This window comes from Chelmon rostratus, chromosome 23, assembly GCF_017976325.1.
Source record: "Chelmon rostratus isolate fCheRos1 chromosome 23, fCheRos1.pri, whole genome shotgun sequence".
NCBI classification, from domain to species: Eukaryota; Metazoa; Chordata; class Actinopteri; order Chaetodontiformes; family Chaetodontidae; genus Chelmon; species Chelmon rostratus.
This window is the reverse complement of record NC_055680.1, coordinates 7,321,403-7,347,650: the sequence shown is the minus strand read 5'-3', so window position 1 is coordinate 7,347,650 and position 26,248 is coordinate 7,321,403. Positions and strand designations below refer to the sequence as shown.

General features: G+C 42.7%; 1 protein-coding gene across 1 annotated transcript in view; it reads left to right on the top strand.

The window, feature by feature from the left end:
* Nucleotides 1-26,248, top strand: part of LOC121626256 (pyruvate carboxylase, mitochondrial-like) — a 268,452-nt gene that overhangs the window by 111,121 nt on the left and 131,083 nt on the right. The window contains exon 12 of the mRNA XM_041964640.1: nt 15,825-16,007. Coding sequence (XP_041820574.1) covers nt 15,825-16,007 — 183 coding nt within the window. The remainder of the gene's footprint in view (nt 1-15,824; nt 16,008-26,248) is intronic.

The window sequence follows — 26,248 nt, the reverse complement described above, 5'->3', positions numbered from 1 at the left end:
TTTTTTTTGAATGAATGAAAGTGGTGTCTTATTTTTGAACATCATCAAACCAGCTGGCACACATTCACCTCATATCTGAGAGGGGTAATGTCTCCATTCTTTCCTCTTGTTTGGCTTAGGGAGCAGTATACCATCCCCTTTCCTGTTTTCTGCACTGAAAATGATCTTTTCCCTCCTGTAATTACTAGCTGTAACATTTACTGCAACCACAGCTTGTGTTGCCATTTGATTAGATTTCATTTTTGGGGTTATTTGCATCTCAATTTCATCCACCATGAGTCACAACTAAAGTTGGGGAGGACAGACTTCTGCTCATAGTGAGTATACTGGCATTTATGCTAAATAGTGTTTGAGAACATGCAACATTTCCAACCAATAAGATCAGAGCCCTAAGAGCGTACATGTAACAGCTGGCACATCTATCCAGTGATGTTCAGAAAAATGTTAAAGATGCTGTTGGACATTAGTGCTCCTCATGCAGAGTAATTACAGTACAAACCCAGATTTTAGCCTGGAACGGCATAAGAACAAATTCCAAACACATTATGAATAGTGGTCACAGAGGTCAAATAATAATGAACAATCTTTTTGTTGCCAGTATAAAAGATTATGTCCAGCCGAATGCTATTTTCGCTATTATCCTGGCACATGTGCTTTAAATACAGCTGCATGAAATTTAAATAATAATAGTAATGATAGTGGAATTCATAATAAGCTAAATGGCAAATGGGTAGAAAATGAAGTAGGAAGGAAAGGGGAGGCTGGCAGAGAGAGTGGGAATAAAGATGGTGCAGCGAACGAAGGAGGGGAGACTAAGGAGCAGTGGAGGTGTAGTGACCTACTTAGTGAGAAGCGTATGCTGCGTTCGTATATACTATACAGAGAGAGAAGGAGGGAAAGATGCACACAGAGTGCATCCACCTCCCCCCCTCCCTCTCCACTCACTGCCATCAAAGAGCCAGAGAGAGAAAAATGATTGGCAGTCGGCCCTGTCGGATTGTCTGGTTGCTTTGAGAGAAGCCTGTGGTGTTGTGTTTCCATGTGTACGCACAAGAGCAGAAGTGGTGCGTGGACACCTCTGCTTGCAAAAAAAAAACCCCACACACAGCACTCAGATTGCCTTTTTCCCCCCACTCTACTTGCCATCTGGTCATAAGTATTTTTTGGTCTTCATCCACATTCCATACAGTCACTGTCTCTGCTCCTCTAGTTCCTCAGTCCCCCTCCCCAGCCGCCTCCTCCCTGCCTTTCTGATTGTATCACATTGGTATAACTTCTGCCCGCTTTGGCCGACGACAACATGAGTGTATTTCCCCCAGGCCAAAAGTGGCAGGTGTATTTTCCACTGGCCACATGTCACCTCAGCCCTGTGAGCGTTGTTCTGCTATTTACTGTGTGTGTCAGTGAATAAGACAAAGGAGATGAGAGGGTGAGCTCAGGTGACGTTGCCTCACATGTCCCATGAAAGTTGCTGATGGAACGAGTCAAATCTGCAGTTTGTTCTGCATCCATATCATGAACCAACCTCCCATCTCCAACCCCACATAATTTTTGATTGCATCCTTGATAGCGAACATTGCTCCCATATGTGGAAATGTATCATGACCCCTGGGTCGAGCTACTGCAGTAATATTGAATTTTAGATTGTAAAAAATAAATGGGAAAAGATAATGCTTTACTCTTCTCTCTTCAGTTGCTGGGAAAGTTTTAAAGTACAGCGTTCTACATGTCTCTGCATGTTAACGGTGTGTACTTTTTAAGGTAGTTTTGTTCGAGATTGATTCACAGTCAAGTCCAGTGTTACCCATGAGACTAGCTGCCTGTGCCTCCAGCTGTTGCTAGTTTTGATTAGATAGAGCATTTATCAGGCAAAAATACATTTATTTATTTCAAAATGTAAATGCACATTGCAGTTATGTAACGACAAACTATACATCGTACATCGTTTTTCTCTTTTGCCGGTTTGGTGTACAGTGACATATTAATTCATTAGAATTGTGGATGCAAAATCCTTTTCAGCCTGTAAAAACTTTTGATATTAAAATGCATGAAAGCCATGAAGCCATGAAGCAGTGTGCTGCTAACGATGTCTTGCGCAGTTTCATATGCTGCTTGACAAAGCCTGAGTAATGCCTCTCCTCATTTCCTGTTGGTTTACATAGCTTGTGTATGTTTTTTCAAGGTTCAAAATAATCTACATAATCTCTTCATATATCCACAAGGCTTATTTATAGATGATGTATATGGAGAGCAGATGAGACCCTTTAATGTTTTGTAATCACTCCTTATGTAGCACACTCATTATATAAATGCCCTCAATGCTTCACACATGAATATTGATCATGGAGGCTTGGATGTTATACAAGTGTAGGCTGTTAATTAACCGAGGGTCACTGCAGCTCTGTTCATCGTCACTTTATTTTTTCAATCACATGTACAGATTTTACATCGCTTTAAATAACCCATTGAGCTGATTCTCTTCACCCGAGCAGCTTGGTCCATGTGTTGCAGTATGCAAGATGTGGAAGCAACAGTTAATGTGAAGGGCTGGGAGGAAATGGTTATTTAAAAAAAAAAAAAGGAAAAAAGTTGTTGGAATTAAAACGACACGTCTGGGGGAAGGTGAGGAATTGGTGTAGCCTGAAGACATGTTTGGCGTCATCACAGCGAGGAAGATAGGGAGTGACTTGGCAGCGCTGATGAAAGTTGAAAGATGGTTTGAACTTTTGGGTGAGCCAGAAGGGGGAGAGAGGAGATGAGCCAGAGCAATGGCCGAGGCATCCGCCGCAGGGCAAGAAGTGCCAGGCGCGGAGAAAATTATTTTGTCAAAAATGCATTCCTTTAATACTGCACTGGCAGTGAAAAGTAAGGCACACTGGTCGAAAAGCCAAATAACTTCCCCTCTGACGTGACTCAGGGAGAAATGTTTGATCAGACACACGGGGCATTCAGAGAATAAATGTCACAGACAGTAGAGTGAAAATTTGGGGACAACATGCTTCAGCGTATGACAGATTTCCCTGCACTGGAGCACTTTGAGCCAAATTCTAACAATGCTAACATTAGCAGGTAATATTAACCATATTTGCAAGCCCCTTTCATGCATCGTTCCCAGTAAATGACTGGGACAGCCTCTCAGGCATGATGCATGATTCTGCAAAATCGCTGTGAGAATATTTGCAAGCGTGTGAGTTTAACAAGCAGAGGCAGCAGATGTTAAAAACATAACGGAAGAAGTAATTATAAAGGTGTGTGGAAATCACAGATCTTTCAAGGTACACTATTTTATGCTCTGCGGACACTTAACACCTTTCTATACCTTAAGACCTGCAATTCAACAGTTTTCCCGAGGTGATGAAACTCTGAGACTTTACCTGGATGTTGGGACTCATTACTTTATTCTCTCAAATTGTTGAGATGTCGCCAGTTGTCTTCTGAACCACGTAGGCTCAGACATCTGGATTGTGAGTGCGCTGTGCATCCATATATTCAGGGACAGCTGTGAGTGGGATTTGTTTGTATCCATCCATCCATTTCTAGATATCTTGTACATTCATAGCACAACAACGTATCTCCAATCAAACTTGAATGTGACACGACTGGAGGTCCGTCCAACAGCTTGTGTATGTTTGTGTGTGTGTGTATGTTTGTGTGTCCGCCCGTCCCACCTCCAAAGCCCCAAACAGCTTGTAGTGCTGTCACAGACATCTGGTTGCCACTGACTCTAATGGCTGCACTGATGCTTAATGCTGAATGAGAGGTACTGTAAGAGTGTGTGGGCGCGCAGACGTCTTTGCCCATGTATTTGTTCCCGTGTGTGTGGCGCTATTCGATGTGTTTGCGCCTCCATTTAGTGTGTTACACAAAACATGAGCATTGTAGGCTAACCTTTTTCAGCAGCTGGGCACTTAAGATGTTTTTTTTTCCTTTTTTAAAATTACAGAGGCGAGGGAGGGGAGAATAGGGGAGTAGATATGCAAGAAGGAAATTAGAAGGGGATGTGTAATGAGAGAATATGCGATGGGAGGAGGGTAAGAAAATGGGGTCGAGAGAGATTTGAGAGGGAAAAGAGGATTCAAAGGAAGGAGATGGCAGGTGAGGAATGGCGAGGAGACGTGAGAAAAGGACAGGAGTGGAGGGGAAATGAAAGGAGACGGAGGGAAGGAGTGGAAATGAGAGGAGAGGCGAGGAGAATATGAACGGAGAGGAAAATTAGAGAGTGTTCTGAGGAGGAGTGGAGGCAAGGCAGAATGGGCGATAATTGATAGAAAATTCACAGAGCGAGAAAAAGGGAGAAAATGAAAAGGAGGAAAAAAACGGAGAGCAGCAGAGATCCTCTATTGCTCATTAGGGTCATTATACCTCCGTCTGGAGCGTGCACACACACACACACACACACACACACACACACACACACACACACACACACACACTGAGAGGATTGAAAGGAGAAGCCAATTTAGTTGGGTATCAAAAAATGAGCCTTTTGATGAAAGGCAGCGAGGGGCTGAAAGGAGGGCTTGTGTGTGTGTGTGTGTGTGTGTGTGTGCGTGTGTGTGCGCGCGTGTGTGCGCGTGTGTGCGTGCGTGTGCGTGCGTGTGCGTGCGTGCGTGTGTGTGCAAGTGTCTTGCCCCCTTAAGATTACTAGAGTAGTTAGTACTTTGTCGTAAATAAGGTTTTGCTATGAAGGACACAAACAAGCAACAAACATATTGTGGACCTTGGCCTGTAATTGCACTGCTGGTGGCCTGACGTACCGAAAAATGTGATTATGATTAGAGGGATACAAAGAGAAAAATAAACACTCAAACTGTGAGGAAAGGCGGACGGAAAGAGTTTAAACGAAGAATGAAAGGATAAATAAAGCCAGTGATGCCCTAGGGACTCAGACACAGAGTGGGAGGAAGGAGAGTGAGGTAGATAATGGTTTTGTGAAATGAAAAAAAAAAAAAAAAAAAGCCTGTATACAGACAGGAAATGAAGGTGAAATTGAAAGGATGGGAGGAAAATTGAAATAGAAGGAGAGGGTTGGAGTGGTTGTATTTTGGATTCAGGTACTTGAGAGATGGTTGTGGACTGCCGGGGAAGCTTTTTTGATGAGCACATGTCAAGTATAGTCACAGATAATACAGAGTCAGCAAAAACCTGCAAGGTGGCGAAAACAGGCCCGACGTTGGTGAAGTGTTGCAGCATTGATGTCTATTTGATCAGCTGTGTACATCCACATTTTCTCAAGATAGAGAAAGCATTATACGTAGATGCAATGGTTGGTTGGTTTTCTTTTGCACAATAAAACCTAGGACTGGAAAAAAAAACATGCACTGCAAATTAAACCTCTGTATAAAATGGCCCAGAAACTGACTTCACGATGGTGTCCTTTCATACATTACTAAGGCAAGGCACTTCCAGTTAAGTGTCTGTTAATGGAACTGGATTGATCATGGCTCTCTTGCTCCTAGCTTTTGGGAACAGCATATGGAGGGTTGGAGAGGATAGGCAATGACTTTTAATTAAAGTGAGACTAATCTGCCTCACCGTCACCATATTGGCCACCAGTCGGAGCGGCTGAGGATATTAGTCACCAGGCTAGAGCAACCGCTAATTCACTCTGTAGGCCTCGGTAATGATTTCAAGCAAAGGTGGAACTGCATGGGTATCTGTGCATTTGTGTGTTTGGTAGCGTGAGGAGGTTTCTGTAACGATCCACTACAGGCATCGGTTCTCCTTTCAGTGTTGGCGTTCAATACAAAAGCAGATCAATGTCAGGCTCCCCCCTCGCCAATAGCCAATAGTGTCAATTGGGTGACCTTTTGGACCCTGGAATAATCCAGTTAGAAGGAACGGATGATCAACAGGAAGTACTCTAGTAGCTGAGGGAAAAAGCAGAGGCATGCATGCATAAAGTACATCCACATATAGATGCATGCACTCCAGAATCCTCAGACTTCTAGCAAGCTCACATCTCCTTTGCCTGGCACTATGAAGGTCAACATTGTCTTCCTCCTATTGGCTAGCTTCAAAGCCACGTGGGTTTAGCCAAACCAATGACAGTGCCTGGACTAAATCACTGACGCCCAGCCAGTTTATCTGAGCCTCTGAAGACAGTCGACTTTGTGGATATAAGAGGATTCTGCAGGATGCTTGTGCTTCACGAGCAGAGACGACTGCAGAATGAGTCCGTATTCAAGTTCTTTTCACACAAGCTGCCATGTAGATTTCTATTTGTAATGTGACTTTCTGAGTAATTAGAATATCCAGCAGAGGAAAACTCACTGACTGGCAATACGCATGTTGTTTGTGCAATGTGGGCTCTTCCCTCTGCGGCTGTTCAGGATGTGCCGTCCACATTAAGTCCTGCTCAAATTTATTCCATTATTGAAGGCGACTTCCGAGGTGTTGTTTTCACACACATTCATGAAAACTGAGTCAATATTCCAGTGGTTTTCAAAGCTGCACTTGTGTTTATTTGCATGTTTTGAGTAAATTTATGAGCGTAAAAAGCAGAGGTGACAGTTTTCTTCTACGACATAAGCCTGTTAGTCATTTCCATGGCTGGCTCCTTTTATCTACAGTATTCCCCTGTCCTGCATACAAACATTTCCTCCTCTTCTCTTCACTCTACCGCAAATTCCCTTAACCCACAATTTTACCTTCCTATCCCAAGTTTGAAAGGGATTTTTCAGACTAATGACAGGTTCCCCCGTCATTAGAGCCAGTTTATACCCAACGCTAATATGAGTAATGATAATGAACGTCAGTCCCGTTGAGCTCGCAGTGTTTGCACATGTTGTAAAAAACAGACCTTCTCCCAGCTGAAATGAAATAGAAGATCAATTTCCTAATTGAAATCGTGGTGAACATAGTTCCTCTGGGGGCTCGCGACAGCTTCCCTAGACCAGACTTTAATTCGGCGCACAGCAGTTACATGATGCAGACATGCATCCCGGTCAACTGAGACAGCAAGACACCCAGTTTTGAAGGACATCAGTAATTAAATTCAGAAGATGGCCAGATTTTTCCAGGGCTGCCTCTAAACCGTCACCAAATTCCTTGGGAGACAACCCACTTACGCATTTAGCCATAGAAGAAAAAAGTTGGAAGATTCTTCTGAGTCACTAAAACTAGTGACCAAGTTGTGAAGTTTGCAACAGTTTCTGTGTCAAATAACTAAGTGTTATTCAAAGTGGGGTTCAGCATTGAGGTCCTCCAACTCTGGTGTGCTTTGCTGACACCCAGAAACTTTCCTCGGAAGCAAACTGAAGTCTAATCCTGTTTGTATGGGCTGTGAGTGCGAGTTGTGTTTTCCTGGCCTCATCCTGATTATATGTGGTCATACATAAAGGAATCATGCAGAAAGTTTTCACGATGGGCTAATTCTGAAGCATTAGTTTGGAAGCTTCGGGTTTGGCTCTTCCGAAACAATTACCAGCAAACAAACTTTATTCTTTGCTTCTTCTCTTCTGTCTCGCCTCTCCTCTCACCTACAGCCGCTCCCCCTGCTTTAATTCATCCACACGGCTCGGCTTCAAACATTAACATGCCGCTTGTGTTCCTGTGTATTATTCCACCTCTTTCCTTTCATTGCTCTCTTTACCCCTCTGTGCCTCTGCCCCTCCGTCTGCTCCTCTTCCTCTCTAATTGATACAGTATCAGCTGGTGCTCAGATATTGCTGTCGCTTTCGGTCTTTGCGCTTCACACATGCAGCGTGTGGCTGCTCGCCGTTTCCTCTCCATACACTGTCTTCAAGTGCGCGTGTGCAGTGTCCTTTAACTCCACACATGAACAACATGAACAAGACCTAACAACGAAGAGGGAGAATGACACTTGGTGGCAGCAGGAGAGGAAGGTGGAGATAAATGAGGCTTGGTGGAGGACTGTGGACTAATGTGGGAAGACAGAGCAAAGTGGATAAGAGAAATTAACTTAACGGTTACTGGCTCAGGAAGTGTCTTGGAGAGTTTTCAGCGTTATTACAAAAGCAAGCTAACTGTGAAGCCTGGTCTTGGGTCCACTTAAGGAGCCAGAGGATTTGGGCCATTACCATGTGAGAGCTCCTGAAAGGGTTTAGAAAGTAACAAGGATCTTGCTCAGTCGTTGGTGAAAATTAAGGTTGTTATTACCTCCTCAGATTCTCCAAGTTTTTTTTTTTTTTTGCACTCTTATTTAGTAAGCAAGCAGCAATGCACTGAAATATTTAAAAACTCATTTTACATCTACAACATGCTGTTGAGTTTGGCGAGGCAGCGAGTCATTTGTCATCTAAACATTCACTGATGGGTCCAGTGCAAATCTGACCGGGCTGAATCGATTTTCAGTTGGATTTGGATTGTACTTTCAATTAGTTTCCAGACTTGACTCTTGCAGTGCGACCAGGCTTGAGAGATGTATTCTGGCTCTGAGAGACGATAAATTAGAACTAGCACTGTATTTTACCCACTGAGGCTGTTATTAATCGTGATGTGAATGTGGAGACATTCTGTCGCAAGAGTCCTGAATAATGTAGGTCACCCACCAACCGTTAAAATTATAGTAAAAATTGAATTAATTAAAGATTAAACAAATAATACAGTCGATGCCTTCGAACAACAAAGCAATTCAGTCAGCTTAAAGCTGCACTAATCAATATTTATCTCATAACGATAGATCAAATGACCATGTGAAGGAGAAAGGGGTGACTCGTAGTGATGAACTCTGAGAATCACCTTCCAGCTCTACAATGAACAGAGCGATTTAGCCTCTTTCAGCTTGCTGTTTTTGCTTTTATGACCAGCACAAAGTTAGCTGTTACCTGTTAATGAACACGTGGAGCATTAAGATAATTTTGGGGGTTAGTGGAGACCAAAAACAGATAAAAGTAGAGCAAATAGTAACTTAATGCTCGTCAAGTGTTCAGAAACATGACTTAGAATGAACGCTAATGTTGCTCTTCATCTGCCAGCTGTGTTAAGAAGCAATTGTTTGCTCACACATCAGGCATACCGACTTTAAAAGTGATATATCAGTGTTGTTTTTACAGCTTGAGGCCAAGAGGAAATAATTAAAAGTACATTCATCAACTTATCTAGTCTGTAGTCTGGCATCATGCAAAAAAGGCACTTTAATCATTTGCAATAAATATGTGAAAATGTGGCGGGGTTGTAGTTGAGCATTGTGTCCTGTATGTAACCTGTGCTGTGAACTCCTGTCATAATTAGTGGGAATTACCGGTAATGAACAAGGTACAGTAACCAACGATATTGAAGCAGTTTCAGGAGTGAAAGTTTCTCTTTTCGCTGAAGAGAGCCATTTCTCTTGGTCGTATATGTTTCACAATGGTGAGTGTGATATTTGTCTCCATGATAAATTGCAAGGCAGTGTGACAAATGCGCACCTTTTTTTTTTTTTTTTTTACACTGCAATTCACAGGTCTAGTTATCTCCCAGTTGATGGGTAAAACTTGTTTAGGCAAGTATCCAAAATGTGTGGACATCAGAATAACACTGTTCCACTTTTCCTAAAACAAACATTCAGATATATATATATATATATATATATATACAAATGTTCTGTTGCTTATTACGCTGGAAAGTCGACATATCTGCTCTGCCAAGTGAAATGGTTTAACTCCACTTCTCATGCTGTAGGCTTTTTTTGTCTCTCCACCATGCTCTCAGTAGGTTTTATGACTCGGACCTTTGAAACCAATCCAGAAGCCGTTCTGACGTTGTTGAAAATGCATGGGCATCAGCGGGGAAATTGGCTTGTTTATCTGAATTCCTGAAAATAAAATTGTGTTTTTAGGGATGTGAACTATTGTTTGGTTTTTAGTTTTTTTTTTTTTTATTTCTTTAAGTCCGCACCAGGCCAGGCTGAGAGGATTTGTACTGTGCCCAGAGCAGACCGACACTCTTTCATACAATGTCAGAGAAATACGCCACTGACCTATGCTGCCAAGAGAGCGGAGGAGGGTTTCTGAGTGCTGTACTTCAAGTGCTGAGAAATGCAAGGGGGTTGTAGACAGCGAGAAGGGTGACAGAAAAATAATAAGCAGGAACGCAGGAGAAAGACCGACTTACACATGGCTGTAAACATAAGCAGCGCAGGCAGTGCACTGGACCCCCATGGGGTTAGGGGGCCTGCAGAGAGAGCAGGCCCTCAAACAACATAGCAGAGGCCCTCGCACTGCTTCAGTTTGCCACCTCTGAAGTACGCCTGTGTTCAAAGAAGAGCTAAAAAAATGGAGCCATGTGCTGTATATGCCCTTAAAAAAGGGAAACCTATCGCATAACTAGTGACTTATGTGTGCGTGGGTCCGTCATGACAGCCTGCCAGAACTACCTTACACCACTGGACTTACAATAGATTTGCAATATACTGCAAGAAATGAACTGAATGTAGAATAAAAGGAGCCGGACATTAGCTTGCATACAAGCGTTTGTGTGTATTAACAGAAACTTGCAGGGAAACAAAGGGGGATGATACTGGATTATTATCAACATGATGCAAGTGAGTGTGCAGGACAGTGGGGGTCTAAATCAGTGCATGCATGTGTCAGCGAGTCCATTTCAATGCTTTCACACTTAAATTATTCGTATGTATGACTGTCCAGAGAGTGTGAGAGAAAAGGAGGCGAGACGGAGAGAGACGATGACATGAGGAGAGCGCGAGAGAAGAAAGCGGGGTTTTCTTGTTAGACAGCGCCCTGGGCTGAAAGAAGCTGACACCTTGACTTCAATTATTAACACGATACTTGGCTTTTCATTCAGTTCTGCCTGTACAGTATCTCCCTCTCTCTTCACTCCATCTGGCTACAAGATCTTTAGTGGCACTGCTTGGGTTTCAGTTGTTGTTGAGTGTGTGAGATAAAGGCACTTTCTCGCCTCTGTGGGGTGTTGCTGTGGCACCATTCATCTCGTATCTATATGCCCCGCAGCCAAAATTAATATATTCACAAAGGCACATGCACAGAAGCACAGCATTAAAGTGCATTATCCCTCATTAGCACATAGAAGACAAAAGTAAACATGGAAATGCTTCAATGCATGCTTAATGAGCAAAAATATTTTGTTTATTGGATTAATTGTTGGAAATTCTCTGGGTTTCGGTTTAACTGCAGACTTCAAGGTCATGCAGGACACTTGGTGTTGAGAGCCCACAGTTTCTGAAAGCCCTCTGGAATGGGAGTGTTATTTTTTTTTTTATTTGTTTATCCCTGCAAAACAACCTCCATCTGAGTGGCTCCAATAACTGAGGCTCCACTGCGCTAGTTTAGTCGATTCCAGTCCGACTGCATATCCCATATATGTGTTTGTGCAGTAAAGTGAAACGGCAAACATCTGTCTTGCTGCATGTTTGATTAGTCTCCTGACACGAGCAGGACAAGATTGTTTACAGTTAGGAATTCCATTCAGAACAATATTGGCCCATATTTAAGGGGCCATGTTAAAGGGCTCAGTGTGTCTGTGCACATGTGTTTATATCAGCCTGCTTCGTTGCTTTCCAACACATTTTAAAAGAATGTATATTCATGTATATGCATGTGTACTGACTATATTGTTTCTTTGCCTGGATCCAGTTCAGTGAGTCTCTGCAGTCATTCCTCAGTCTTACAGGAGAATGTGGGTGTATTTATAGAGTTCCCATCAGGCCTTTTAAGACTGATTTGATTGGATTGTATTGCACTCTATCAGACTCTTCTGACCTCTCTCTTGCATCACAGGCGAACTGCGTTACGCACAAAATTCCAGGCATTTTACCTTCAAAACTCATCAAAATTCTTCTTGTAAGTTTAGAGTGATCAGAGGGCAGCTTGAACGATCAGATCAGAAAACTGTCTTTCTCTTACGCCTGGTAAAAATGCCAACCAGGAAACAACATAGCAATCAGTGTTGTCAATAACCATCCGGCCTTGCCACAGGATAAAACCACCCTTGGTGAGTTACGAGCCCTCTGAAGTATGTTGTTTGCGCTGACAGAAGTGCTGCTATTTAAAATCATATTCTGACACGCTGGATGTACACAGTTCTGATAGATCCATAAAACAAGAACAACAACAACTGCCTGTTAGACTGTTAGCGTGTAGCATGAAATCACATAGCACACAGACGGCAACACCCTGTGGGGCTTCACAGAAATGGTCTCAAGACCACCCGTCGGGTCAGCTTTAATGAGTTTTCGCTGATTGATTGGCACTCAATCAGTGGACACATAACTGGTTGGCGTGGACATCTCTCAGATGTGTGCAACATGCTGTCAGTTCGCCCTAATGGTTTCAAAAGCTTTACTGCAAGCGCAAGGCAACAACAAAGGGTAGGATGTGAAGTGCCTTTGAGCTAGTCGCTGATCTTTCGCCTTCCCCTTTTATCACCTCAAGTTGCTGCTGTTGTTAGCCGCGACTGCGTGATCATGTGGGATGTTGCTGAAAATAGCCTCGATGCTCAGTCAACTTGTGCGGATGTTGACCGAATAAGTCAAAGCTAAGAGCAGCATCGGTTTCATTGTGAGCAATACTAAACCATCCCGGACACCCCCCGGGGATGTAGCAGTTTGATATTAAATAACAACGTGCAAAGAAAGCCCAGGCAGGCGTCAGACAACCAGTCAGTCAATGTAACACAGCAGTCAGCACTAACAGCTGCATCACTACTGTGTATATGCTTGGCCTGCAGTGTTAAGGCGTGACTGAGAACAATTTTGAAATGCGGTTTGTTCACAGCAAGGAAAGATTTAATGAATAGAGAAGAAAAGTGGATTCTCCCAGGGGCATTTGCATAGCAGGGGGTTGGCAACTGCCTTAAGACTACTGTGGAAACAAAGTGCAGCAGCGCTGGCTAAATGTGGCTCATCAGAAGCAGTTAGATGTCTTTCATGAACAAAATGCCTTTGTGGTCAATGAAGAAACGTACATACATCTTTTTTTTTTTTTACCTTCCTGTTTTATCACCTAACTTCCAGTTTTCTCATGTTGGAATCATTTACAATGATTTTTAAAAAGTTGGCACGCTGTAAAAAGAGCAGAATGCGATGATTTGCAAATCAATATTCCACCTTTATTCAGTTGTACGCGGAACAAAGACGAGATATTTAATGTTCAAACTGAAAAAATGTATTGCTTCTTGTAAATATGCACATTTTAAATTTGTTGCCTGCAACGCATTCACAAAAAAGTTGGGACAGGGGCATGTTTACCACGGTGTTGCATCACCTTTTCTTTTAACGGCACCCAGCAAGCCGAAGACACTAATTATTGAAGTTCTGAAAGTGAAATTCTTTCCCTTTCTTGCTTGATAAATGACTTCAGTTGCTCAACAGTCTCGCTCCTTATGTGCAGACATTTCTCTGAATTCGCTGAATCCTGTAATGACGTCTGAGCCCATTTCAAACTAGACGTTTTTTGAAACATGACATCAAATTCAGAATGAGTGTATATTTACATAAAGCAATGAAGTTTAGTAGTTTGATCATTAAATATCTTCGTACTGTGATCAGCTAAGGATTTGCAAATCGCTAAATTCGTCTTGTATTTACATTTTATACAATGCATGTTGTTCTCGCTGTTGCAGAAATGTGAGAAAAGTCTTCCTGCTTTATGTACTTCAGTAAAATATTAAATTTTTTGTCGATCTGTTCCGAGGAAGCCGTCATTTTCACTGCGTTATTGTCCATCATATTGTCTTGGAAGCATGCAGACAATATTTCATGATTGTGAAAGTGGTGGAAAAAGGCTTTCCTGTGAACGATTGAACAATTGTTCCCCAGCTGAAATGTATTATTCAATATTTGCTCAGGTTTTCCTCGTGAAACTTTTTGTGTGCGCACGACTTGCTAAATAACCGTATCGACACAATTCAGATCTTTTTAAAGTAAGAATAAAATATGAAACCTTCTTTTTGAATGTGCTCACTGTGTGCGGAGCAGCTTGCAGTGTTCTTACATGGACACCAGGAAGTGTGAGTGTGGACTTCAGTGACACTTGAAGTGCTGATGACCAGCCTCAAGCCTTTAGAATCAAAGGGGAGGGCCGGACTTTATGAACATCACAGCCTGGAAATTGGGGCTTTGAGCCTTGAAACGGCATATTGTACAGGTGTAGTGGCAGTGTGCGTGGGCAGCAGTACTCCTGACAATTTTCTCTGCTTCAGCATCTCATACATTTACAGCTCTCTTTCAACTCGGCCTCCATTTTATGTCGAGGAACATCAGAACTCTTCCTCGGTGAAGGATATTTCTATGAACAAGCCGTACTTTAAAATATTAAATCCAAATGGATGTATCCGAGCTGCAATTTAGCATTCTGCTTGATGTTAAGATGTATTGATGTGTAAATTGTAACAGCAATTTGACATCTGATGCTTCGCTGCTGTTGCATTGCATTTAATATGTGTGTGTGTGTGTGTGTGTGTGTGTTTGTGTGTTAGTGCCTCATGCTTTAGCATGTTTGTATTAATAACAGGGTTTTTCGGTGGCACCGGAGTATAACGTGGTTTTACATAAACCTGGTTATGGGTGTTCCGCTCACTTTGGCTGCCATAACACAAGCCATTTGTCATCGTACAACAATATTGTAGCACATTTTTTGCAAACATGCTTTATGCAGGGAATTATACCGAGTTTTGATCATTTCGAGCCATAACAGATGAACAAAATTGCTTTGAAGAATGAGCACAAAATCACTCTAGATAAAATGGTGAGTTGTAAAGAGCAAAAGGATAATGAAAAAATATTGTTGGTCATAAATGTTGGCTGCTCTGCACATTCTACATTGTCTGAAAATATTACCGGCATATCACCAGTGTGGCACAACATTGTTATAATTATAATTTCTGCTCATCTTTTTCTTCCAGCCCTCGAGGGGCTCCATATGTTGTAGTGTTGGACAGTCCTCACTCTCCTCTTCACATCTCCTCTCCTCCCTCTCTGCTCTCGTGCCAAGTGGTTTGGAACGGTCCAGCCTTTCCGCTTCTAACTCATCTCATGCTTGTTTTCTGCCCTTTCATCTCCATATTTCGCTCTTGTTGTGTGTCTGTCTGTCATGGCGTTCCAATCGCAGGTTAATTTGCGCTTACGTCGCGAGCACTTGACAGATATGATGCTTTGCAATCATGCGCCGTCCACCTTACAGTCCACTAACAAATGATGTGAGCAGTGTTGAGATGTTGGAACAAGGAAGAGATGAGCAGTCCTGCACCATTGCACTGAAATATTGAACAGGCAACAGCAAAGAAGAACATTTGACTCTGCCTCCTGCACTTTTGGGAAGTCAAAGTTTTTATCTGCCAGATTTATTTTAGTTTTCTGTTACCCTCCAGTTAGCTCAGGCAGTGTGTTGCAACCCCTTGTACCAGAATTGTCTTCTAAGTATGTCGACTAAAACTGATTGCTGAGTAAGAGCAGTTGCGCATACTTGACAAAAATGTTAGTATTTTCTGCAAAAGAGTGTCTGAAAATGCTTTTAAAAAACATAGATAAAAAAAGTCACTGGACTATGTGGGGTGATACAATAATAACCCTAATGAAAACACTAAATCTTAAATTGACAAATTGTGCAAGTTTTCTTGCCAACTGCAGCAGAATCCACCTGAATAATAGAGGAATACTGGAAACTTTCTTGATATATTTGTGCTCTGCTCTGCCTCCAGATTATATGCACTTGGTTTTGAACAATTATTCACTGCAATTTGCAGACTTTTTCTGCAGAATGTTAAGTAGGACAAAATGTATTTTGGATATGTGTTTGTTTTTGGAGCTCATCTGTGATCTTATTCTACTTAACAGTCCAGGTAAAGACAGTTTTCTGCTATATGAAGTCCTTCACTCTCCGCTCTTCTGTCCTGTTTCCTGCCAGGTCTTCCGAAGCGGTGAAGGCATGGGCATCCGTCTGGACAGCGCCTCTGCCTTCCAGGGTGCTGTCATTTCACCCCACTATGACTCCCTGCTGGTAAAAGTCATCGCCAGCGGGAAGGACCTGCAGACAGCATCTTCCAAGATGAGCCGAGCCCTGGCTGAGTTCAGAGTGCGAGGGGTCAAGGTAGGACATTTAGCCACGTGTGCTTGATGGCGCAGCTGTGTCGTGCTTTTATTAGCATTTAGCATTCACTTCGTTTCCTGTGGTGTGAGAGGACGATGACCTCTTGAGCTGATGGGAGTGGATAATGTCAAAATGCAGGCAATTGTTAGAGGCCTGAATTTTTTTTGACATAAGGAGAGCTACTTTCTGGATGGAACAGGGATGTAAATGTAATGGTTTTTACTGTATTGGTCTGCTGTGAATGGCTTTCAGAGCCTGTTTCAAACTACTCAAGCCAGCCTAGCGTGGTTAATGGTGTGATGCAGTTAAAACTGAAAGAGTGAGAGCGGAACAGCTTATTGAAGGTCTCTATGTGCTGAATTGGCTGCAGAGTACAAAAAGTTACTATGAAGTGGCGCTCCAGTGTTCTTGAACACATCTTACACGTCTGTGTGACCCTTCTGGTTGATTACATGCTCTGAATTACTTGTTATTTCTGGGTTTTCAGAATGAAAACATGCTCTGTCAGTGTCTAAAGCTGCCGGATACATCCATAGAGAAGGACAGAGGCCTAGTTTTAAGGAGATTGTGCTATTATCAGCAGGTGCAAACGGTCTTTGACAGACAGCAGACGTGTCAGAGAAAGCCAGTGGTAACAGACTGAGAAGTTGGCGGTAATTAAAAATAATGAGCTGCGTCGCTTGTTCATATGACTGAATGATTTCATGAACAGCATTATGTCTCCTCCATCTTTTAAAAGAGCTTATGTTGTTTGTTTTGTTTCTAAAATAAATTCAGGTGTTTATAATATTTGTACCCACAAAGAGACGCCGCCGCCTGGGGTCAGCACTGTTCAAAGATCAGATTGGATTCGTTGGCGTTGTGTGATTTTAGTTTGAAAATGTCTTGTAAACATGATAATGATGAGGCACACAGTGTTGAGCCAGAGTGGGGAAATGTTTGCTTTTGTCGGCCTAATGAAAGTTACAATTGTAAAAGGCTCTGCAGAAAGAATAGTAGTCTTTGTCACTCCAAGTTCCCCTTTAACAGATGGCTGACATTTTCTTTGAAGCTTGTTTATTGTTGAGTTAGACAAGAAAGAAGCGCTGAATCGACAATGATGCAGATCTTTTGTAGCTATAATTTTGAGTTCAGCTTTTTTCTACTTTTTGCACATTAGCGCCCCGCAATTAAAAAGGAATAATTTCCTATCTGGGAGAGTCTGAAGTAACACATACAGGGAGCTTGCAACATGTGTCACGCTTTGTTCAGCGCGTTGGGGTGAGACATGTGATGATCTTTAAACCAAGCTACACCTCGAAGCTGCACTTGGGCAGCCGCCATCTCGCATGTTTTTCTTTAAGACTATAAATGAATGTGCGCAGATTCATCACTATAAAATGGAGCGTTTCATTTCAAGGTGAAGTAAACCTTGTGTGAGTGTGAAGGCGAACAAGTCTTCTAAACAGCGGAATTGTTGCGAATTTCCTGTGTAGGAGTTCCGGTAAGCTGACAAACCAATTATATCAAGCAATTCACATTCTGTAGTTTTGTCATGGCGAGGTGAAGAGACACATTCCAGCTATTAAGCTTCACTGGGGCCTAATTCAAAGCTGAAATGCCATTAATGACTTTGAAAATGTTTTTCTTTGGAAATGTGTGCATCATGATTAAAGAAAGGCACTTCATGTCCTGCGTCTGTTGTGTGACACCTACAGTGTAAACAAGCTGAGAACGAATGTCAGCGCTGGTTTGTGTAAATTTATTCAGCAGTGTCTTTTTTGCCGTTCTAACCATTAACAGCCATTCTAACATTAGCGTTAACATTAGATTTGCTGTATTTCATACAGGGTTTTCTACCTGTAGTGAGAGGAAACCGCAGTAATGCAGTGTCTGTTTCTTGAATTAGCCATGATGAGGTGAAATTGCAAGTCAAATCGGTCTTCTCAACTCTAATTTCTCATTTAACTTTGAGTGCACTTAACAAACTGTCAGCGCAGATATAATAGATTAATTTTCCCTTCTGATTGAGTGCGAAACTGTCTGATACTAGCCAAGACTTGATGGGCTTGTGGGCACTGTCTTCTATCCTCGCCGCTGTGGATTATGTAAACACACTCTGGGAAGTACCTTTCCTGCAGTGGCTGCGATTGAAATCATGCTGTACGATCACGGCTGCTGTCTGTCGGCGTATAAACAGGATTTTTTTTTTCCCCTATTTGAGGACAAAACAGTCAATGAGGACAGTGTATGCCGTAAAACCACCTACTGTGAGCGACCTTGGTGCATGTGTTGATCAGACTTGAAGTGGAGTACGCTCTATTCTTCACCAGGAACCCAGTACAAAAGCTTTGTATCGCATTGACATCAGCAGAGAACAGCGCGTCGATACACAGAACATCTGATAACTGTTATGAGTGAATTAAATTGAAACCACGGCAGCTCTTTTCAAAAACCTGAAATTTTGAGTATTTCTTTCATTCTGCCACCGCTGGTTTTAAAGTTGTGTCGAGATGGCTGCACTCGTTTAATATCCCAGAGTTAAAACAAACTTGTGTCCTTGCCAAGAAGTTGTCTCGCAGACAATGACATCCCCATCAAAGCACGCACAGAGACTCTTCGTCTTCTTTGAACATTGACGTAGACTTTGTACTTCATTTTGCTCGTGTCACCGGTTAAGACACAGTAGATCATATTCCAGGTGTTTAAAGTTGTAGTTAATGTAGACTGCAGGATTATCTGGGTGTGGTGTCGTTGCAAGGAATCTTTCAGCCTCATTCCTCTTTGATGGCCAAATCACCATCTGAGAGCTGGTAAACAAATATTTATCCATCCACCTCCCTTGCCTTCTGCTGTTTTATCATTGTGCATGAAATCAGCCATTGCCAGCTTGGAAAACACTCATTATGTATGATAATACATATCGAGAGCTCAGGTTTTCTGTCTCACCAGTTAGTTAACTTCACCCACCTGGCATCACAAGTCTAAGTCTGTCACTGATGAGCTTTTAACACTGAAAACCAGATTGATTTTGGTTCCTGAGAACCCGGTTTGTGTTCTATAAAATGTAACTTGTGCACATATTGTCCATTTTTGGAGATATTTGGTTTTCTGCCACTCTAAAAAAAAAAAAAAAAAGTTTTTGCTGAAGTAAATAGTTTGAGATGTGAGTTTGGCACCCTGTGTCATTCACTGACTCATTCCTCAATTCCCAGACTGTTTTTTTCCTAGAAGCGAATTGATTTAATTTAGCTCATATTTTGTGTATAAATTAGCATACATATCTGGCTAAATTAAGGCTTGAGGACTCCAGTGCGTTTCACTTCTCTTGGCCTGTGAGAATGTACTCGTGTGGCAAAGGTTACCCGTGAAGATGCTGTTTACTATGAGGATTGTGCTTCAGCATTTATGCGTTTTCTGTGTTGTCCATGTGTTTGTGAGCTGGTGCCTTGGAGAGCGCCGCTTTGTTGGAATGTCACCAGCACGAAGCCCGAGCATTGGCAACAAATCCAAGGCCTATTAATGCTTTGGTCTGCGCACAGAGATATGATGCTCAAGGCTGACATCCTCATAACTCCAAGCTTGTTTTATTTTTTTTTCTTGTTTAATGTGGCTACAGTAAATCTGAGATGGCGTACACTACGGCCCTTAGTGGCTCTGATAGTCGTGGTGTCCCTCAGCAGGTTAAGTATAATATAACCTTTTAAATTCAAACCAGAATGCACCAACCAAAGCTTGAGTTACTTGTTTGGCACTCGACAACATGCTGCTCCCCTCAGTTGTGTGGAATTATGTTTGGCATTTCAGAAAGCTCTGTTTATCTCCTGCCTCTGTGTGTGTGTGTGTGTGTGTGTGTGTGTGTGTGTGTGTGTGTGTGTGTGTGTGTGTGTGTGTGTGTGTGAGCATTTTTGTGCATGCGTGCACGTTTGCGAGTGTGTTGTCCGCAAAGGATGAGCCATGTGTGTTAAATGTTAAAATGTCACGCATTCCTGCCGCCAAAAGAGAGAGGAGGGGGGGTGGTGATGGGCAGGAAGGCGACGAGACATGATGCAGGAGGGTAAAGATAGATGGAGGAGCAGAGGGACAAACGACGAAAGGCCAATCAAGATGGAGAAAGTGTGACAGACAACGACAAGTAAGGTGGTGCAGCCCATAGAGGCCACTCACCTGCGGCTGTTGGGTTTGTGGCTATAATTCACTCTGCTGGTTAAATTTAGGAGTGTTGTGGTTTGGTGAAGTCAGCCAGAGACTGTATTTTCCAACATTAGCTTGATTAACCAGCCAGCTGGAGCCGGCAACGTTTCAGCCAAACAAAATTGCCAGCTAGTGCTCGCACTGTTGTCTACCTGGGTCTGATAGGACCCGTCATTAAAGCAAAATTGAAGCGTTTTTCTTTTTTTGTGGTAAATGTGCCACAGGGGGAAAGGTGCCAGTTCTGAATGGAGCACAGGAGTACCTTGTCTCTTCTCTGGATTATGCACATACTAAATTGCACAAGTGCACCATGTCAGTGTACAGGAGCATCTGTCCTGTGCAAATTGCTCATCACACAGGCTCATGGTTTGTCATGTGAAACCAACCAATGGCTGAATAACTGATGAGCTGAGGAGCAAGCACATACTCCCCTGCTGCCGAACATCAGATGATGGCCACTGTGCTGCTGATCCCTGGGCTCCCACAGAGGGGTTGCTTATGAACAGACACATGCAAAGACGGCAAATAAGACAACGCGACAAACTTTCAGAAATGGCGGCAGGTCATACCTCGATGTGCCTCCTCATGGCACCAACAGGCTCCATATTCTGACCAGTTTGATGGAGACTTCAAACTGAGACATTTGGATGTGAGAGTGTAGGTGTGTGTGAGACACTCTATCACAGTTTGTTGCTTTAGAAGTCATTTTTGCGACACCAGGGGCTTCGCTTTAGGCAGTGCGGTTTCATCGCAGCTCATCTTTACACCCCATCTGAGAGAGTTTGAGGTGACCTGAGGTCGTTGCACCCACCTCTCTCTGTGTGGTGTGTGTGTGTGTGTGTGTGTGTGTGTGTGTGTGTGTGTGTGTGTGTGTGTGTGTGTGTGTGTGTGTGTGTGGTGGTTGGTGATGATACCGATCTAGAGAGGCTCTTTGAAGAGCCATGCCATGTTTCGCTTCGTTAAAGCCTACCAGATCACAGGCAGGCTCCCATCTTAAAATCCTGGCGTACTTATCCTTATGTTACTTCTCTTCATTTCAATGAAAGAGTAACATCTTTATTTTTTTTAAGTTGCCACTTCTGTCTTCATGATCACAAGCGCAGATGGATTTGGTCCAGGTTCCAGTGGCTTGAGCTAATCCTAATTGAGGAACGTGTCCGTTTCACTCCTTCCTGCTTGATAGATCAAATCTGCAATTTAAAAATCATTTCTCACTCCTTTGAGCTTTTATTTTTTGTGCTCCCGTTTTTTGCTCTATTCAGTTCATGTTTGGCAAATGTTTTGAATTAGTGCTGCATGAATAATATGTACATCGCTGGAATTCATAATATAAAAAACTGAGTGTGCTGCACTCCCTTGTAGATAAGAAGTCTTGACGACTGTGAATTTATATCGCTGCTCTGTGTTCATTATGACACTCAGCAGATTCTGTTTTTCCTCATTTCGTGGCAGTTAAGATCATGCAGCACTGACACAGTTAAGTCTGCGATATGAGGACACCAGTAATCCATCCTGAGCTTGAGTATTTGTTGCCACACACTCCCTCTGTTTACCTCGTCCCCCAGTGTTCCTGGCTGTTTGTTAACCTGGGTCAGGGTGGACCTGTATACACGCCTGTCGAACCAAGCGCTCCATATCCCAGTGCCTCTGCTGTCATGTCTACCTCTTTTATCATGCACTAGCTCTTTTCGTTTCCGTCTCTACCTGCCAGACAGGTAAGTTTTTTTTTCTTCCGCTTCTCTTCCGTCATCCTCCACCTCTTCACCAGTGTGACCTCTGTCTCCCTTCATGATCAGAGTTGTCTTCTAGTTCTCTCATGTGTATCTCTTGTTTTCAGATCCCTGAGCCTCCGGTTAACGGTTCACTGACTTGGTTACATGTGTTTTTCCGTGGTCTGCCTCTTTTGTTTTTCCTGATCTCCATTTTTTATACCTGCAGTCCCCACATCAGCCCTTTTTGTAGCTGTTATTTATATTAATTCATCCAATCAATAGTTATTGTTTAATCCAAACACTGAAGACTGCTTAATTTACATGCAAATCAAGCCAAAACATAAATCACCCACATTTTTTAAAGACACAAATTAATCAGTGATTTATACATACTTGATGAATGAATCACAGCTTTTCTCATTTGTCTCTAATTGGCTTCCAGTAAACGTTCGAGAAGCTCAGTAAATGTTGTGTGCGCATGAGGTCAATTGTGCAGAGTGCTAAGAATCTAACTAATTCATCCCATAGCAAAAGGTCACCGCGTGACAAATGGCGTTTCCTGACAAGTCTGTTATCGTAGAGCACTGATTCATTTCCAACTGGACTCAACATCATCTTTAAATTAATCTAGAGCACTGGAGAAACTAGTTTATGTTCATTTATTCAGCCATCTTTTCTTTCTGATCTGGAGTCAACCTCCTATGACCTTTGCATCACTTTACAAGGCCAAGGCAGAAAGGAGCGCTGATCCAGGATCATTCACTCAGCATTCGCAAAGAGGAGAGTCGAGTCCATCTCATCTCTGATCAGTGAGAGAATAAGAGGTTTAGACACACTGTGACAGCACACATACACACACTCTTTCTCACACAAAATGGCCCACTAATATGTGTCTCTGGGGGCTGGGTTATCTATCTCTTTTTCATTTCACACCTCTAAACAACCACTTTGCACGCTACTTAATCACACCAACAGTCTTGCAATTATGTGTGTGTGTGTGTGTGTGTGTGTGTGTGTGTGTGTGTGTGTGTGTGCGCGTGTGTGTGCGCGTGTGTGTGTGCGTGTGTGTGTGTACCCTTGCATGCACGCTTTTGTGTGCTTGCTGAAGTACAAGTCCTGGAAAAGCCCGATTTCAGGAAATTGAATAAAAGATCAAGAATGTGCAAATCTAATTAGCAATAGCAAGAGCGGATAATTCAGAAAAGATTTGGGTGACTGATGGAGGGATGAACGGAGGACTGGAAGGAGAGCCAATGGTGACACGAGGGTGAAAGGCAGAAAACAATAGCAGGGAAAGGGTGTATAGTAGGAAAATCAAGTAAAGATATGAGAGCAGTTGGGTAGAGAGAAGTCAACACTGATGGTAAATGGAAAGGACAGGAAGAAAAACACAGAAATGACAGGCAGACTTGTTTACCGCTTGTTTAGTGGTGTGAGCAGAGAGGAAAGCTGACTTCTACAAACTCCGAGGAGACCAACAAAGGTTGATGTCAATCGGCTAAATTTAAGGCCTTAAAGGCATTAAAATTTCAGATAGATGCAGGAGAAGTCTGAGCTTTTTATCCTGCACTGACGGGTTTATTTACTGCGCGGCTACTCTCATATTAAGACAGAACAGATGCACTGCAGTGCAAAATGCCAAAAAGCATCTTTCATGATCAATTTTAATAAGCAGTTTCCTGCCCCTTAACAATTAATGGCCTGTTTTTTTCCACCGCGCTGCAGCTTTACTTCTAACAGCTGTAAACACCTGGAAAGAAATGTAGTCTTTTGTGTCAGCTGAAAGGTGTCCTTGTTTATATGTCTCTCTGCACAGTTCAAGGGTGAGCAAAGTAAAAGGAACACCTAATAATACAACCCAGCTGAGTACATTAACATCACAAACTACAGCTTCCCAAACCTTATCAGAGCCCACATTGTATTGCATTGCCTTAAGACTGTATAGGTGTTAGCATTATGTGTCCCACCCCCTAGCTGAATGGACATTTGAGTTCTCATCACTCTTTGATGCGCTTGTACAGGATTTTTTTTTGGACGTACATGTGGAAAAAGTGTCTAAACTTCAAATCTCTGGGCGGGTGTTTCCAATTGTGTCGTTCAACTGACACCTCAGAGCCGGCATGCTGGGAGATGTGCTCGAATTTCAATTGGAACGGTGAAGTTAATCAGCTTAGCTTCTAACTTTAGCATACGGGCAGTATGATCAGGATGCTTTCGGGGCTGAAAAAAAGAATACATCTCGAAGATAAATGTACTGATTTCCTTGCAAAAACTTGTTTCAATTTCAGTTCAACCTTAAAATTGCAGGAATGTGGTGCTCTTAAAAGATGTGAAAATAAGAGTGAGTTTGACAGCGTCAGGCAGAAAAAGTTCTGGGAGGTGAAATAGAACAAAAAGCGTCCACAGGCGGTGAGGCAGGAAAAATGGTGGAGTTGTTAAGATGACAGAGAGCATTGAGCCTGGTCATACACAGCCACTGAGCACTAATCTATTCACTTCAACACATACAAACAATGCATAATCGCTCAAGAATAACAGCTGTTTTATGGGGAAAACAGTCTCACACATGCAAGTATTTTCACGCAAACGTGACTTACAGACTAAAACTGCCACTCCGGCTTAAGAGTCTGCTATCACGTCGCAAACACACACACTCGCTAAAAGGACGTGTCAACACAAGCACAATGTCTTACGGCTAATGAAATGACAGACACGAGACAGATGTGTTTATAGCCAGGATCAGCATAGCACTGCCGTATGTGCACACACACACACACACAAGCACACACACAGCAAGTTGGAGCTGGATAGTGTCAGCTGGGACTTTGAAGCTGTAATCAGGATTAAACGGCTGGAAATCGGCTGTGACGAAGCGCAGGGGGAGAGGAGGAGGACTGGTTTGGAGGCGGAGAGGGCAGAAGGAAGGAAGGGGGAATGGAGAAAAGACGTAGGTGGGATGATGCTGGAGAAGAAAAGTGAACGAGAATGAAGACAAATGCACAAAGTTGGAGAGGAAGTTTCTTCACCTCTGTCTCATCCTCTCCAGACTGTAAACAAGATCATATTATCAACAAGTGTCACCCAAACAATTACAAGTGTTATGGCTGTTTCCTTTGGCAGTTTATTTGGTGTAAATACAGGAAAGGTATTCATTTCCTGTTCTGTGTGGTGTTTTTGCCATCCCTACATCCAGCATGCCATAATTGACGCAAAAATTCAAAACCTTTATGCTTTTTTTTCACATTTGATTTAGGCTTTCTGGCATTTCCTTTCTGTTTTTCTCATTCTCACTTCGCAGTCGGCCAAAATTTAACAACCGCAGGGGATTCTGTAAATGTCCAAACTCAGAATTCACACCAAAGCAGGAAGATGTGAAGTCAGAGAAAAGGAAACAGAAATGCAGAGATAAGATACAGGAATATTGCTAGGAAATGACATTTCCCTTTTTTGACAGCTGGTTCAGTGTGGTTTTTCTCCATATTGAAAGAAGAAATCTGGGGTAGTGTGTATGTATAGAGGCACACAAGGGAATGACACATCGCCAACTTCAAAGCAGGAGACCTGGTGTTTTCACAGCAGCTTCCTCTTTGGCTGATTGGTTCCACTTCTTTCCTTCACTGTTCCCTCTGTCTCTCCTGCTTTCTCTCTCTCTGCCGAGGTTATTATAGGTGACTAAAACAGAAGAAAGAAGAAAAACGAACTGAGACAGTATGTGTATTTACATAACTAACTAAAACATACAGGAAATGCCTTTAGGTTCAGTCGATTCAGTCACATTTGTCAACACAACATTGGAGCATATGTTTGAGGCTGGGGTGACTGAGTCGTCTTCACAAAGTGTTGTTCGTATTGTAATACCTATTCTGAACTACTGCCACATACCTGCTAAATAATAATGAAAAAAGACCTAAAACTAATGCTGAAACTAATCAAAACTACATTAAAATGAATAAAAGACTGTCTTATTTGTAATAAAAGTAATCTTTCTCATGTGCTCCTCATCCTCGTTTCTTCCCTCATTACTTCCTCTTTCCCTCCCCTCTTCTTCTTTTCCATCAGTGTGTGGTCTTGTCTGCCGTAGCAACACAGCTTCAGTGCTGCCGTGTGCATGTAAAAAAAAAACAAAAAAACAATGACACGCGCTCTCTAGCCCCCCCGCTGGCGGTCTGGACGTCAGTGTGAATCTTAATTTGTGACCAGAGCTGGAAACACAGAAGGCAGGAGAGGTGGTGTAGAGAAGGTGACGACCTTGCTGAAGGTGTGAAATCTGATTAGTTGAGTGAGTAATGCGCTTTCCAACTAGACGGGCTATCTGTCACGGCGTCGAAGGTCAGGATCGACTGCAGGTCACCTCCT